Source organism: Lactuca serriola, chromosome 7 (genome assembly GCF_051521515.1).
Source record: "Lactuca serriola cultivar US96UC23 chromosome 7, Lser_US96UC23_V15, whole genome shotgun sequence".
Classification (NCBI taxonomy): domain Eukaryota; kingdom Viridiplantae; phylum Streptophyta; class Magnoliopsida; order Asterales; family Asteraceae; genus Lactuca; species Lactuca serriola.
The window spans coordinates 202,685,535-202,699,562 of record NC_136414.1 but is presented as its reverse complement, the minus strand read 5'-3'; the positions used below and the strand labels follow the sequence as shown (position 1 = coordinate 202,699,562).

The following is a 14,028-nucleotide window of genomic DNA, read 5'->3' as shown; positions in this document are numbered from 1 at the left end:
ATAAATATTAATTAATGATTTCCTAAAATCTAGGGATAATGATTTTAATTACCTAAAAAATTAATATTTCTTTTTAGTTAATGAAATATATAAATATATTTTTTTATGATTTTTCCCAAAAATAATTTATGACCATTTCAAAAAAACAACCTAAAAAAACTAATATTTCTTTTTATTTTAAATCTGAAAAGAAAATCTTAAAAAAAATTATTATTTTCTACTATTTCACGTTTTTGTTTTTCAAAAAAAAAATGAATAGAAATCCAATCCCAAAAAATTCAATGCATTTTTCATCAATTGAAAATAAAAATAGTGTAAAAATTATCATTTCTTCATAAAATGAATACCTCTAATCATAAATAAATACACTCATTCACATGAATACACTGTTATTTATAAATTAATACACATTCCATCATATAATGAATACATCTAATCATAAATAAATACACTCATTCACATTAATACAACTATTAATAAATGGATACAATCATTCACACATAACTAAAATGTTATTCATAAATGAATACACGTGCTATTTAAAAATAAATACAACCATTCATGCACCCCCCCCCCTTCATGATCCATTTTTTATTGTCTATCGACTGGAGCAACATCAAGAGTGAATCGGTACTGTTGAGTTCATCGTAGCCCAAGGTGGATTGAAGGCTTCCTTCCCGTCACTCCCTTTACTGTCGCTGCCAAATCAAACAAGAAGAAAAAAAAAGAAGGAACCCTTACCTGTTGAATAAAATACATTTCTATTCCTTCCAAGTTGTTGAAGATGTTCATTCATCCTTTGTCATTACAATCATTTAGGTCATCCGTATTTACTCGACCCATCTAAAAGAAATCAAAGAAATTTTTTGTATTATTGTCAACAAAGTGCTTAACTCATTAACCACATACACTTTTAATCAAAAATTAATAAAGAACGATTATAATCATCGACAAGAAATAAATCTATATTAAAAAACAAACAAAAATACAAATATGCACAGATGAATAAATCACATTCCAAACGCCTCTTATAGACTAAAGAAGTAAACCTCCTTAACGATTAAACTAAAAAAACATTGCATTCTTCATCTTCTTCCTATTCATTTCAAGCAACAAAACAACACTAAAATCTATTGATTAAGCTCATCATTTCTATTAAAAAGCAAACCCAAAAACCCACATCAAACTCCACAAATTTCAGTCAAAACAGAAGATAAAAAAGGGAATCAAACAAACACCCACAAGAACAAAAAAAAAAGAGGAGCCCTTACCTATTGTTGAATCGGTGCAGCCCTTCTCGATCACCAAACAACCAAATGTCGAAGCTTTGTCATCGGAAACCAATTGCAACACGAATAGGGAGAATTCCCATCGATTTCCCGTAGATTCCTTCACTTCTTGAATGCATTTCACTTGTATGTAAAGAAACAGTAGGAACACAAACTATTTTTGACAACCAGGTCCGCAGTCGGCTCCTTTCCCTGCCCTAATACCACCGTATCGCCACCCCTGCTACATTCTCCTCCTTCTCGATCTTTCTTTCAGTCACACCCATTCTTTCCCGCATCTTCTAATTCTGTCTAATAACCCACTACATCTCATTTCTCTCAGGATCTGTCGTGCTCACCCCCACGATCAGCACACATTGAATATGCGTGTGTGTGTGTCTCGTTGATTCCCGATCGACCAAACCCACTATATCCTGATCATGTTTAATTTGACTAATTTCTGCTCATTTTGTTTCTTCCATCCTTCTCCATTTCTTTAATCGAACCAAGAATCTGTGGTCTTTTTTCCCCTCCTCTTCGCGATCAATCTACCGCCACCGAACCCTCCTTCTTTCCCTCTGTTGTTCTTCATTCGCTGCCAAGAATAACCACCAGGAAGGTCTGATTTATACGGATCCATTGAGAATGATGTACAGATGAGGTAGGCTTGCCCTAGGTATAGAGAGAAAGATGAAGTCGAAAATGGGGGAGTGAATGATGAAGTCGTAGGTTTATACAGAGAGAGATTGAGAGATTTTAGGAGTTGTTTAAAATAAGGGAATGATTAATTACCATGATACCCTTTTCTTATTTTTTTATTCAAATTAATTGAATTTAAACATTTTAATAATAACAAATTTTCTATTTAATTATAGCCTTAGATCTAAGATAATAGATGGATGAGATTTGTTCTCACGTTCTCAACCTTTTAGGCGTTCTCATTTGATCCTACTCCTATATATATATATATATATATATATATATATATATTATAGAGGTCAAAACATTTCAACCAAAATTCATTTAAAATCTAATATTTCAAATGTTTTTAATAATGATTGTAATAATTTCAACATGTGTTACTTAATTGATTGATTAATAAAAATATGACAAAACTGCAAAAATGGTCCCCGTGGTTTCTCATTTTATGTGGTTACGGTCCAAACGTTTGAAAAGTTGCAAATTTGGTCATTTTCAACAAGTTTTGTTGTGGTTTTGGTCCTTCATCCGTTAAGTTCCTTAAAATGACAATTTTACCCCAGGGACCATTTTCACATTTTTGTCTTTTACTATACTATAAGGACCATTTTTGCATATATTCTTTTTTTATTTTAACGAAGTATTATATATTAATAGATATTATTTTTAATATACAATATTATATATTAATAAATATTTTTTTATTGGATGATTAATTTATTTTACTTGATTTTTTTTAAAAAAATATTGGAGTAATTCTTTTTTATTAAATTATTATATATCAATACATATAGTTTTTAATATATAATATTTATATCATAATAAATATTATATTATTGGATTATTAATTTTTTAGTTAATTTTTGTAATTTTTAATTATTTTTTATTGTATTATTACTTTTAGTTTATTATTTTTTTTATATACTAAATGTTGTTTTATTGGATTATTAATTTATTTTAGTTAATTATTTTTTTTTTAATTTTTTTTCGGAGTAATTCTTTTTAATTGAATTATTATATATCATTACATATAGTTTTTAATATATAATATTTATATCATAATCAATATTATATTATGGTATTATTACATATTATGAAACATTATTTTATTGGATTATTAATTTATTTTAGTTGACTCTTTTTATAATTTCTTTTTGTTGGAGTAATTCTTTTTTATTAGATTATTATATATCAAAAAAGATTATTTTTAATATATAATATTTACATCATAATAAATAATACATTATTTGATTCTTAATTTTTGTAATTTGTTTTTTTGAATTATTAATTTATTGAAATATTACTTTTAATTTATTATTATTTTAATATAATAAATATTATCTTATTGGATTATTATTTTATTTTAAATGTATACTATTAATTGTTTTTAATTTTTTTAGTTTCACCACAAAGTCGCCGAAATACGTAAAAGTATCGCTTATCATCGTAAAAAATTAGCAGGATCACCTCCAAACACCTTCATCGGAGGTTCAATAGATATCATACCCTATTCCACCCAGCGTTGTTGGTAGCCACCTGCAAAAACCTCTTCATAATCCACTGGAATCCTTTATATCCCATATAATGCGTGTTGGTGATTTGTTATCATCAATATTATTTAAGCGTAATGGGATTACTTTGTTGACCAAAGGTGATCTTGATAAATATTAAACAAGTAAGGAAGGTGTGGAGTACACATTTGTTTAAGTTTGATCAAGTTTTCAAAGTACACTATCATTTAGGGGCTTCGCCCCTAAATGAACGAGGGCCTGGGGGCAGCGCCCCTTGGAGCGGGGTCCAAGGGGCGGCAGCCCTTGGCGGGGTCTAAGGGGCAGAGCCCCTGGCTGGGGTCGAGTTGCGGAAATTTTTTATATAGGGTATGTTGCTATATAAAAAATGCATCAGAAAATCGTATTTTCAAAGAATTGACCATTGTTTGACCCTTATCCAAACTTCTGTTTTATTTCGGTTTTTATAGTTTATGACAATTTGAAACTGTCATATGACAATTTTCAGACAAAGATCATAAATTCGATTTTGCTCTCATTTTTCTGGTGCAGACGAAACCATCATCAAAGCATTCTAAATTCTTGTCTCTCTGAGTCTTATCCGATTAAAGAATATTGGGAGTACCACCCAAATGCTTTAATCTGAAAGTGTTTTACACAATTCTTAGAATTCCAAGCCTTACTATACCCTAATTTCTAACAATGTGCAACAAACCCCGATAACATTTATAAGTGGTGGTGGTGACCGAGTGATGGTGGTGATATTTTCCCAATGGTTTCTCATTATAAGCTAGATGAAATAAAAGTGTTTGGCAACGATCCTAACGATTTCGATGATGAGATACGACGATTTTTCGTATCCCGTGACTTTGTGGTGGAACCAATAAAATTAACAAGAACTATTATTATAATCCGATAAAATAATATTTAGTATATGAAGAAAATAATAAATTAAAAGTAATAATCTAATAAAAAATAGTTTAAAAAAATTACAAAAATTAACTAAGAGATAATAATAATCCAATAATATAATATTTATTATGATATAAATATTATATATTAAAAACTATATGCATTGATATATAATAATTCAATAAAAAATAATTACTTCGACAATTTTTTTAAAAAGAATTAACTAAAATAAATTAATAATCCAATAAAATAATATTTAGCATATGAAGAAAATAATAAATTAAAAGAAATAATCCAATAAAAATAATTTTAAAAAAAGAATTAAAAATATTAACTAAAAGAAATTAATAATCCAATAATATAATATTTATAATGATATAAATATTATATATTAAAAACTATATGTATTGACTCAATAAAAAGAATTACTCTAACAAAAAAAAATAAAAAAAATCAACTATAATAAATTAATAATCCAATAAAACAATATTTATTAATATATAATATTATATATTAAAAATAATCTTTATTAATATATAATACTTCAATAAAATAAAAAAGAATGTATGCAAAAATGGTCCTTGTGGTATGGTAAAAGACAAAACTGCGAAAATGGTTCATGAGGGTAAAATTTCCATTTTAAAAAAGTTAACAGCCAACCAGTTAAACTTAACGGATGAGGGACCAAAACCACAATAAAACTTGATGAAAAGGACCAAATCTGCAAATTTTCAAACATTTGGACCATAATCACATATAATAAGAAACCACGAGGACCATTTTTGCAATTTTGTCTAAAAATATTAATGTTTTGAAACTCCTAACTCTTATATTATTTAATTTGTTAGTTAACTAAAATATTGTTCCTACATAAAGATAATATTTTTATGTTTGGCTACTCATATTTGTTTATGTAATTAGAAAACAAAGTGTACATAGAATGACTACTTTAATTTTACATAGGAATCAATACCATTAGAGAGCTATGTTCTCTTTAACTGGTGGTAGGAGATCCACATACCATTTTTAATTATTTATATTAATGCTTAGTAATATCTATTTTATATTCTTATTCACCTTAATTTTTTAGGTACAAATTAAGAAATAGGATTTTCGACGTACCAACATAAAGTCAAACGTACGCCTTGCAAAATATGTAATTAAAATTAAATATCATATTTACTAATCGATTTATTTTAGAACTCTTGATGACATTTATGTATAATGATATATTTTGTATGACTTCATTCTTAGTTTCAATGTTTAATATTTGAAAGTTCATATATAAAACCTTAGATGTATTGGTGTAATATATATAGTGTAATGGAAAGTGTATTAGTTCAATATTGTTTATTAATAGGTCATTCAAAACAACTTATTTCTTATTTTATCCAAAAAATATTATCGGATGTAAGAAAAGTAGTTTATATTACTGTCATACAAAAACTTATAATATATATTGGATAGTATAAAAGTAAAAACAAAGTTTATAAGGTATGAACTATATTAGATAGTATCAAAATATAATTTGATGAATTTTTATTTTATTTGATAATTCGGTTAATACCCAAAACATGACTAAAAATGTAAATTTCAACATATTTTTATTTTTTTCATAATTATTTTAACCACTTAAAATGCATTCTTGGCAACGCGCAAGGTTACGCCTAGTTTAGTATAATTTGGAGAGTTTTGGAATTCAAACAAATTAAACCCCACTCAACTTTCAGAATTTCATTTGTTTTTATGTTTTCTAAAGCTTAGTTTGTTTTGATAAATAATTTTTTCCAAATTCTTTTACATTTTTTAAATCATGTTTTTCGAATTCGTTTTTACAAAATCAATTTTTTTTACCGAATTAATATTTTTACATATTTGTTTTTATGTATATTTTTATTTAGAGTTTTCTTTTATAAAAGTTTTTTTCTTTCAAATTCATATATTTACATATTTGTTTTCATGTATGTGGATGGTGAAAACATATAAATATTAGTTTATTTTAAATATTCGTTTTCACAAACCAATATACATGTTTATTTATAATTATTCATAATTGTATAGTAAATTGTATAGTGTGGTTTTAAAATTACAATGTTATCATTGTGTATGGACATGTTTGGCAAAAGTAGTTGTTAGCTTGCTGGTAGCGGATAATGGATAGTTGGTAGTTGGAAACTATAGTTTTTATTTGTTATATGAGTGTTTGTCAAAAATAGTTAGAAGCTTTCGAAATATGTAAAATTACATAAAAGGACAATTGTTTTTTTTAATAAACATATAATTATATTTTTAAGGACAATTTTGGAAATTGATTTAAAAAGCTCAGTAACATTTTGTTAAACGCTACATGCAGTAGCTTTTAGATTTGGAACGCTTTGTTTAAACTAAAAGTTAAACATCAGCACTATCAAACGGAACTTTTTGTTTAAACCGAAACATTTTGTCACTCCCAAACACTCTGTGCCAAACACGTCCTATGTGTTTGTGGTTGTGTGAATGACTTTGTCGTGTGTTTGTATGTGTGGTGGGTCAGATTTAACATATAATCAAATAATATGATCTAACCACAGAACCAAATGAAAATGGTCCATGTTCATTTATGAAACATATGTTATTTTCATGTTCATATATAAACATATGTTCGTAAATGAATATTGGTCATCATCATGTGGTCTGTGGTTAGAATGTATTATTTGGTCCTATATTGAACTTTTCTTTGCGTATGATTATTTATGTGTATGGCAAAAACAAAAAACACATTGTTATTTTTGTTTCTGTACATTCTATCTCTCTCCTCAACATATTCAATTTTCATTAAAAAAAAAAAAAATTAAACTGTTGTCGCAACATGCAGTTGTTATATATAATCATAGAGACAATTAAATAATATATATAATACATATCACATATTTTTAACCATTTAGTATAATAGATTTAAACTTTTATTTATGATGTACTAAAAAGAGTGTTTTAACTTTACTTTAAATAATAGAAGAGTTATATATTATATTAAATGGTTAAAGTTAGATATAGGTATATAACACAAAGTAAGAAAGTTATAAATAATGTTGATATGTTTTTAGTGTGTATGGTATAAGATTGAATGGTGAAGTTTGGACGGGCCAAGAGAGGGCCTACAATCATCGTACTCCACAACATAATGAGTCCTCCAGAAGCATGCCCAACCACAAAAATGTCAAAAAGATGGAAGAACGAGGGTTGATGCCAGTAATCTTTGCTTTTACCTCACAAAAGTTGACAGTAATAAATCAAGATTTTCTACGAGTAGATGTACAGTAGCAGTTGAATTCTTCCCATTACGTAGTTGTGGTGTTGTTACTGTTGGTGTGTTGGTGTACGATTGGACCTTCTCATCTCAATCTCAATTTCAATCCCTTCAACAATAAATGCCAAGCTCACATCTGGCTTTCCTTCCACCGACGCTAATCTCTCTTGATTCCTGTGTGTGTGAAAATTGAAAAGAAAGAGAGACTGAATCGTCCGCTGCGGTGTTCGTGTTACAGCAAATTCTAGAACGTGATCTGAATCCCGATCGCCGGATTTACACACCATGTCTTCCTGCAGGTATATGGCTTACTCGCCTTCTCCGTCAGCCCCTCACTCTCCTCATATCGCCGGTCTTCGTTCCGCAGCCACCGCCCTCGTCGAGCAAGAGAAGTATGACGTTTTTCCCTTTTTATCTTCATAGCTCCATGTTTTCACCTCGATCTCGATTTATGGTTTACCACGAGTGTGTTTTGTTTCATGTTTTAAACGTTTCACATCTAAATCCTACAATTCCTGTTCACTTTCGTAATTCGACTGTTGATTGTATCAGATGTGTTGATTTTTAAGAAAACTGATACAGAATTCGTAACAGATATCTCTCCGAGCTGCTGTCTGAACGCAACAAACTCAGTCCATTTGTGCCTGTTCTTCCCCAATGTTACCGGCTGCTGAATCAGGGTGAGTTTGTTAAACTTGTGTTGTATGAATTCAAAGCATCCTATTCTCTGTTTTTACCATCAGAAACAGTTGTATATATAAAAAAAAGATTAACAGAATTCGGAAATTGAAAGCATATCGTTTGTATGTTTGTATAATGTTTTTTTGTCCAGGTTCCAGAATATATATATGTATATATTTGTTGGTTTGATAGGGGACGCATTGGTATTGAAACTGACAGTGTCTGTCTATCCATTCCTGCTAACTAGTAGTGTTTGTTAACTGCTAACTGGTAACATGTTGTTGCAAAATTGACATTTTTGGAGCAGAAATACTGCGTGTAACCACTCTGTTGGGGAATGCATCCGTTTTAGATCAAAGTGGGCTTGAACATGCTTCAGGAGGAGGAATGTTCTCAAATGCAGGAGCTAACATGAACATGAACATGAACATGAACATGAACAGATGGTCTTCACCAATCCAATCAGAAGTACGGATTACTAACCATTAACATAACCTTTTTACTTACTCTAATAGATCTTACTGCTTTTTACAACCTGACATACAAGTTACAACAATACATCTTGGCTCTTGCTAACTTGTTTAACTGCTTGCTAACAAGTAACACCCACCATATACATATACATACACAGATATAGTTTGTAAGTTGTAACATAACATCAGCATCTGAGGATTTGCATATATCAAGGAGATCATGTACTTTTAATGTATAAATCCTGCTTCTTATATTGCTTACAGTTACAGATAGCCCAGTTACATTTGAGCCACTCCACTCTGGATGCTTTTAAGGGCCTTGCTTGCTTGGACATGGGTTTGCTGTCTGCCATGTACATATAAATATAAAATATATGCTCTCAAATAGCATATTATCAAGAATTGTTTGAAAGTTTTTATCATGCTTTGTAGAAGAGACATTGGTGAATGGTTTTTTGTTGTTTAGACTTTAGATTCGTTTTTGAGAGAAAATGGGATTCTTTTGTGCAGATGTCAGCTTTACTGCAGCCATCATCTGCATCTGCACAGAGTTGGCTTGGTTCACAGGGCAGTTCATCCAGTCTTGTAGTAAAGAGAACAATTAGGGTTGATATCCCTGTCGCTAGTTATCCTAATGTAAGTTTTCTACTTTTCTACTTTTCTTTTAATTTATAATAATTCTGCCAATAAATCTTTTACTGATTATTATTATCTTAATTCATGTGTTGCAGTTTAATTTTGTGGGCCGCCTTCTTGGGCCGAGAGGGAACTCCCTTAAGCGAGTGGAAGCCAGTACTGATTGTCGTGTTTTGATCAGAGGACGAGGAAGTATCAAGGATCCAACAAAGGTGATACAATTAGCAACACATTTAATAGTAACATCTTTTTTGTTATTATAAATAAGTACATTGCTATGATGGATTTAAATTAAGTATTTTCATGAATCTTATAGGAAGAGATGATGAGAGGAAAACCAGGTTTTGAGCACCTAAACGAGCCTCTTCACATACTCGTTGAAGCAGAGTTACCTGTTGACATAATAGACGCGCGATTAATGCAAGCCCGTGAAATACTTGAAGATCTTCTTAGACCTGTGGTACCCTTTCTTTTTTAATCACATTACTATTAAATATTTTCGTGTCATTTTTTTAATTCAAGAAAAATAATTAAAAACATTCTTTTTTGCAGGATGAAACACACGATTTTTATAAAAAGCAACAACTACGAGAGCTTGCAATGCTAAATGGGACCCTTCGTGAGGATACCTCTCAAATGTCTGGTTCGGTGTCCCCTTTCAATAATAGCCTTGGAATGAAGAGAGCAAAAACCAGAGGATGATTATGATGATGTCACCAATGACGTCATCAATTTCATGAGTTTGCTAACACAAACAGAGCATATGTTGCTGGCCTCCAATTGCCATCGGGGCACTGGATACTATTTGGATCCTGGTTTAAAAGTGTTGCTATATCATATGGGGTGTGTGTCTCTTCTATTTGGAGGAAACAAATGGTGTTCTTGAGAGTATTTATTGTAGTGAAAAAAGACATTATTAAAACTTGTATTTTATTCGTTGTTTGTGTGTGCGTGTGTGTGTGTGTTTCTTATGAGAGAGTTTTGGTGAACTGAGTTGTTATTTTATCTATATACATATTGGTTTGTAGTTTTGTAATTCTAGTTATGCCCTATTACTAGGGTTTTTGAACATTTTGAGTTCTTTTATGTTTCATGCGATATGGTTTCTAGAAAAACAACAAAGAAGTAAACATTACAACAATCAAAATGTGTTCTTGAAAGATAAAAGAAACAAGTTTTAATGTTCAAAAGCTATTAACAAAGTGCATAAATGAATCTTGATCCTTGCTCACTCGTTTATGTTTTCTTCTTCTTCGTCGTCTTCATCTTCGGCATCTTCAAGCCCAATCCATTTAGTGAAGGCGAAAAGGAACTCCTTGAAGTTGACCATTCCGTTTTTATCCCAATCCATTTCCTCTACAATCAAATCAAATCGGGGAAAGATTTAATCTGGTAAGTTGTATGAGCGTATATATTTTTTTATTTACTTAATGCAGAAAGAATGACTTAATAGAGAAAGTCATGGAAAAGAGACATACCGAATCTTCTCATGGCTATGCGCCCAGAAGATCGCTCCCCAGAAGTAGTTTCATTTATTGCACCAACCATCTCGTCTTTGCTAACATAACCATCCTTGTTTTTATCCAAGAACACAAATGAGTCGACCATAGTTTCAAAAGTTGTTTCTAGATCCGGGATCCCCATACGTGAATTCTATACATGTCAAGGATGTAACAAGATGAACAAGAAATAGCATTGTACTTTCATTTGTCTGTTTATGAAAGTATCTTACTTTATTTATTGAAAATAGGAGCTATAGTAAACACATAAATAAAAGTATGTTGCTATTTTTTGCGTTTACTGAAAATTATAAACCACATTCCTATTAAAGTAATCAATGGATACGGATCGATCTTTCTTCAAAAGATAGACAAGACACAGAATCACAATGAACTCCTTGAAGTTTATTCCCATGTCATCATTTATATCACATTCCTCAAAAATATCTTTGATTTCCTCATCTGTAAAATCTATTTTCAACTCACGGAAGCAATGATTCAGCTCCTTGGGATCAATCGAACCACTTTTATCTTCATCTATAAAATTCAAAGAAAGACATGGAAAAGTAGTTTGTTTCTTTCAATCCCCAAAATACCCCTATACAGAAATCAGAAAAAAAGAAAAATGAAATGAAGAATCATTATTCTTGTGCTTACCAAATTGTTCAAATATAGCTTTGCACTTGCGTAGGCTTGCATCAATTTTTGGGAATTTTAGAATTATTGTATTGAAAGATTTCATGGAAGTTCCTTGAGATTCTCTGCTACGCATTGTTTTCAGAATTTTGGCTTCAAGTTTTGTTGTAGGTGCCGAAGTCATAGGTGATTCATCGCCCTTAGTCAACTTGCCACCCATGGTCAAAGTAATATGGATGCTCCTGACATTTATGTTACAATCAAAGGAAAGGATTATAATCTCTTATTGCGACTTGAAGAATTAGAGATAATCAGTTGCTTAAAGTCAATAGTAGTTCGATAATTTCACTTTAATCTTAGATCTACTCTTTCCATGAAATGATTATCCAAATCTGGCACATCAAAACAGATGGCATGCATATAATGTTGAAGTTAGCAATTTGCTTAGATTTAGTTAGTAGGACCAGACTGTTTGCTAAAAGGCAAACAGATATTCTATTTTATGATCCAACTTGACTTAAAGTTACTTTGTTTTTGAAGCAGGAAGCATAATCCTAATAATAACATTATGAAACAGCATCTTCTCGGCCAAAAAAATTCTTCATAAATCTAATTCAGGAAAGAACAAAAAACCAAAGATTCTGATGCACTCATAGCCAAAACAATTGGACATTATTATATTGTAAAATTAATAATCTGATCGCCAATTTTGAAATTTAAACAGTAAACAGTTCTTACCGGAAGTACGAAGGCAGCTGAAATTCGAGTAGAACGAGGGTTTGTTGTTGTTGATGAATTAGGAGGTGAAAACGAACCAACCTGCCTGATTCAAAACGAGAATATTATTAAGATGTAGAGAACAGCAGTAACAAAGATCGATCTCGGTATTGATTTATGATAAACAGTTGTTGAAATCAAAGAGAATTTATTGGGGGACGTCGTGAAGTGTGCGTGCTGGATTTGAACTGAGAAAATGTCAACCTTGTTGCTTCTCAGATATTGAAATTGAAAGTTACGAGTTATGTGTTAGATTTGATTGATTTGTAAGAGTCGGTGGGATTTGGGAGAATCGAATATGGGGGGATTAGGATATACGGAGCTCCGGGTTTTGTTCATCCTGTCTCTTCCTTTCATTTTCGTGTTTAATTTATTAATTAGCGGATCAAATGTAATAAAAGTTTCAGAAAAAAGACAAACTTAAATTTTTTAAGAAAATATCTGAAATAAAGCAATAAATGACTCATATGACCATCAAATTCGTAGGTATAGTATTATTGGCTGCGATATTGTCGTTTGAGCTACAGTTTTGTCAATTTTTTTACTTTGTCATTATTTTCATTTTGTCATTTTTTTACTTGTTATTTTCATTTTGGATTGGCATGCTGAGAGTTAAAATTTCTTTTAGAGAAATTAAGTATTTTTTTACATTTTAGTCTTGCTACCCACATTAAATGATGACAACCGGACTAAAAGTGTCTAATGCATAAGGTTATGCATATATTAAACACTTGTATGATCTCATTTGTATGAAATGAGGATAAGTGTTGATTGTACAAGTATATTAATGACTTTATGCATTAGACATTTATATATGACGAAATTGTAGCAGGTTACCTGTAATTTTGATAGCTATATGGGTAATTTTTTAAATTTTGACAATTTTTTAAAAAGTAATTAAGAAAGTTGACTAGATTCATTTTTTTCTCTAAAAAAATGTGGAGTCGCATAAATATGAGTTAGAGTAAATTACACGAATCGTCCATCGTGCAAGCGCCAAAATGTACGTTCAGTCTCTATTTTCAAAAATTAACTCGGATTTCCCTTATATCTTTAAAAATTACCTATAAGCATCTCGAGTACTTCTCGACACCATAACTTTCTAACCTTGTTCTCGTCACCATTACTTCCAGATTTGCCACTAGATGCCAACCCAAAAACTAAAGAGTGACAAAGAATTGGAAGCTTCTCATCCAGAAACTAAAGCTTTTAAACCTAGAAATTAAAGTTTTAAACAAAGAAATGTGAACTTTTAAACCCAAAAATTTAAGTTTTAAACTCATAAATTGGAGTTTTTAAACCCAGGGAGGTGGGTGCTTGCACCACAGTGGCAACGATGGTGTTGTGTTGGAAATCCACTATGGTATAAATATTTTCATTAATTTAATTATCATCGTACATCGATTGAGATGACAAACGGACAATAAGCTGCGCCGCTAAGACTTTTTGTATGGTAAATCTAATTCTTTTAAAGACTATATCAAAAGATCTAGGGGATATAACATTGATGTGCATAATCTGCCGTACTTTATTAAGAAACTCCACAGCATCCGACGCAAGGAAACCAAATGTATCAAATACAAATAGTATGAGCATGTGTTGATTTTTTATGCACGATTTTTCATGTTTGGTGACTTTGCTTGTAGCAGTTTT

At 30.5% G+C, this 14,028-nt stretch overlaps 2 protein-coding genes across 4 annotated transcripts; one reads left to right on the top strand and one right to left on the bottom strand.

Annotated features, from left to right (window-relative positions):
* The first annotated feature begins 7,823 nt into the window (after window positions 1–7,823).
* Window positions 7,824–10,385, top strand: LOC145063283 (RNA-binding KH domain-containing protein). The gene is made up of 7 exons (XM_079010871.1): window positions 7,824–8,065; window positions 8,268–8,353; window positions 8,662–8,822; window positions 9,338–9,463; window positions 9,559–9,675; window positions 9,780–9,923; window positions 10,016–10,385. The coding sequence occupies exons 1-7, from the start codon at window positions 7,959–7,961 to the stop codon at window positions 10,163–10,165; spliced, it is 891 nt and encodes a 296-aa protein (XP_078866997.1). The 5' UTR covers window positions 7,824–7,958; the 3' UTR covers window positions 10,166–10,385.
* Window positions 10,386–10,566: 181 nt separating this feature from the next.
* LOC145063284 (putative calcium-binding protein CML21) lies at window positions 10,567–12,738 on the bottom strand. Of its 3 annotated transcripts, none has more exons than XM_079010873.1 (6): window positions 12,580–12,718; window positions 12,337–12,421; window positions 11,620–11,840; window positions 11,309–11,499; window positions 10,942–11,116; window positions 10,567–10,819 (listed from the first exon to the last, which is right to left on the bottom strand). In XM_079010873.1, exons 3-6 carry the CDS (start codon window positions 11,816–11,818, stop codon window positions 10,692–10,694), a joined length of 693 nt encoding a protein of 230 aa, XP_078866999.1. In that variant the 5' UTR covers window positions 11,819–11,840; window positions 12,337–12,421; window positions 12,580–12,718; the 3' UTR covers window positions 10,567–10,691. The 3 variants fall into 3 exon arrangements, with proteins under 3 accessions (XP_078866999.1, XP_078867000.1, XP_078866998.1); XM_079010874.1 differs by having other exon boundaries at window positions 12,337–12,417; window positions 12,580–12,713; XM_079010872.1 differs by having other exon boundaries at window positions 12,337–12,738.
* Between the last annotated feature and the right edge of the window lie 1,290 nt (window positions 12,739–14,028).

Coding starts and splice junctions, on each gene's coding strand:
- LOC145063283 (XM_079010871.1), top strand. CDS start 7,959: ATGTCTTCCTGCAGGTATATGGCTTACTCGCCTTCTCCGTCAGCCCCT. Junction 8,066..8,267: donor GCCCTCGTCGAGCAAGAGAA/GTATGACGTTTT, acceptor AATTCGTAACAG/ATATCTCTCCGAGCTGCTGT. Junction 8,823..9,337: donor CTTCACCAATCCAATCAGAA/GTACGGATTACT, acceptor TCTTTTGTGCAG/ATGTCAGCTTTACTGCAGCC.
- LOC145063284 (XM_079010872.1), bottom strand. CDS start 11,818: ATGGGTGGCAAGTTGACTAAGGGCGATGAATCACCTATGACTTCGGCA. Junction 11,500..11,619: donor AGCTATATTTGAACAATTTG/GTAAGCACAAGA, acceptor TGAATTTTATAG/ATGAAGATAAAAGTGGTTCG. Junction 11,117..11,308: donor TTTTGAAGAAAGATCGATCC/GTATCCATTGAT, acceptor TGACATGTATAG/AATTCACGTATGGGGATCCC.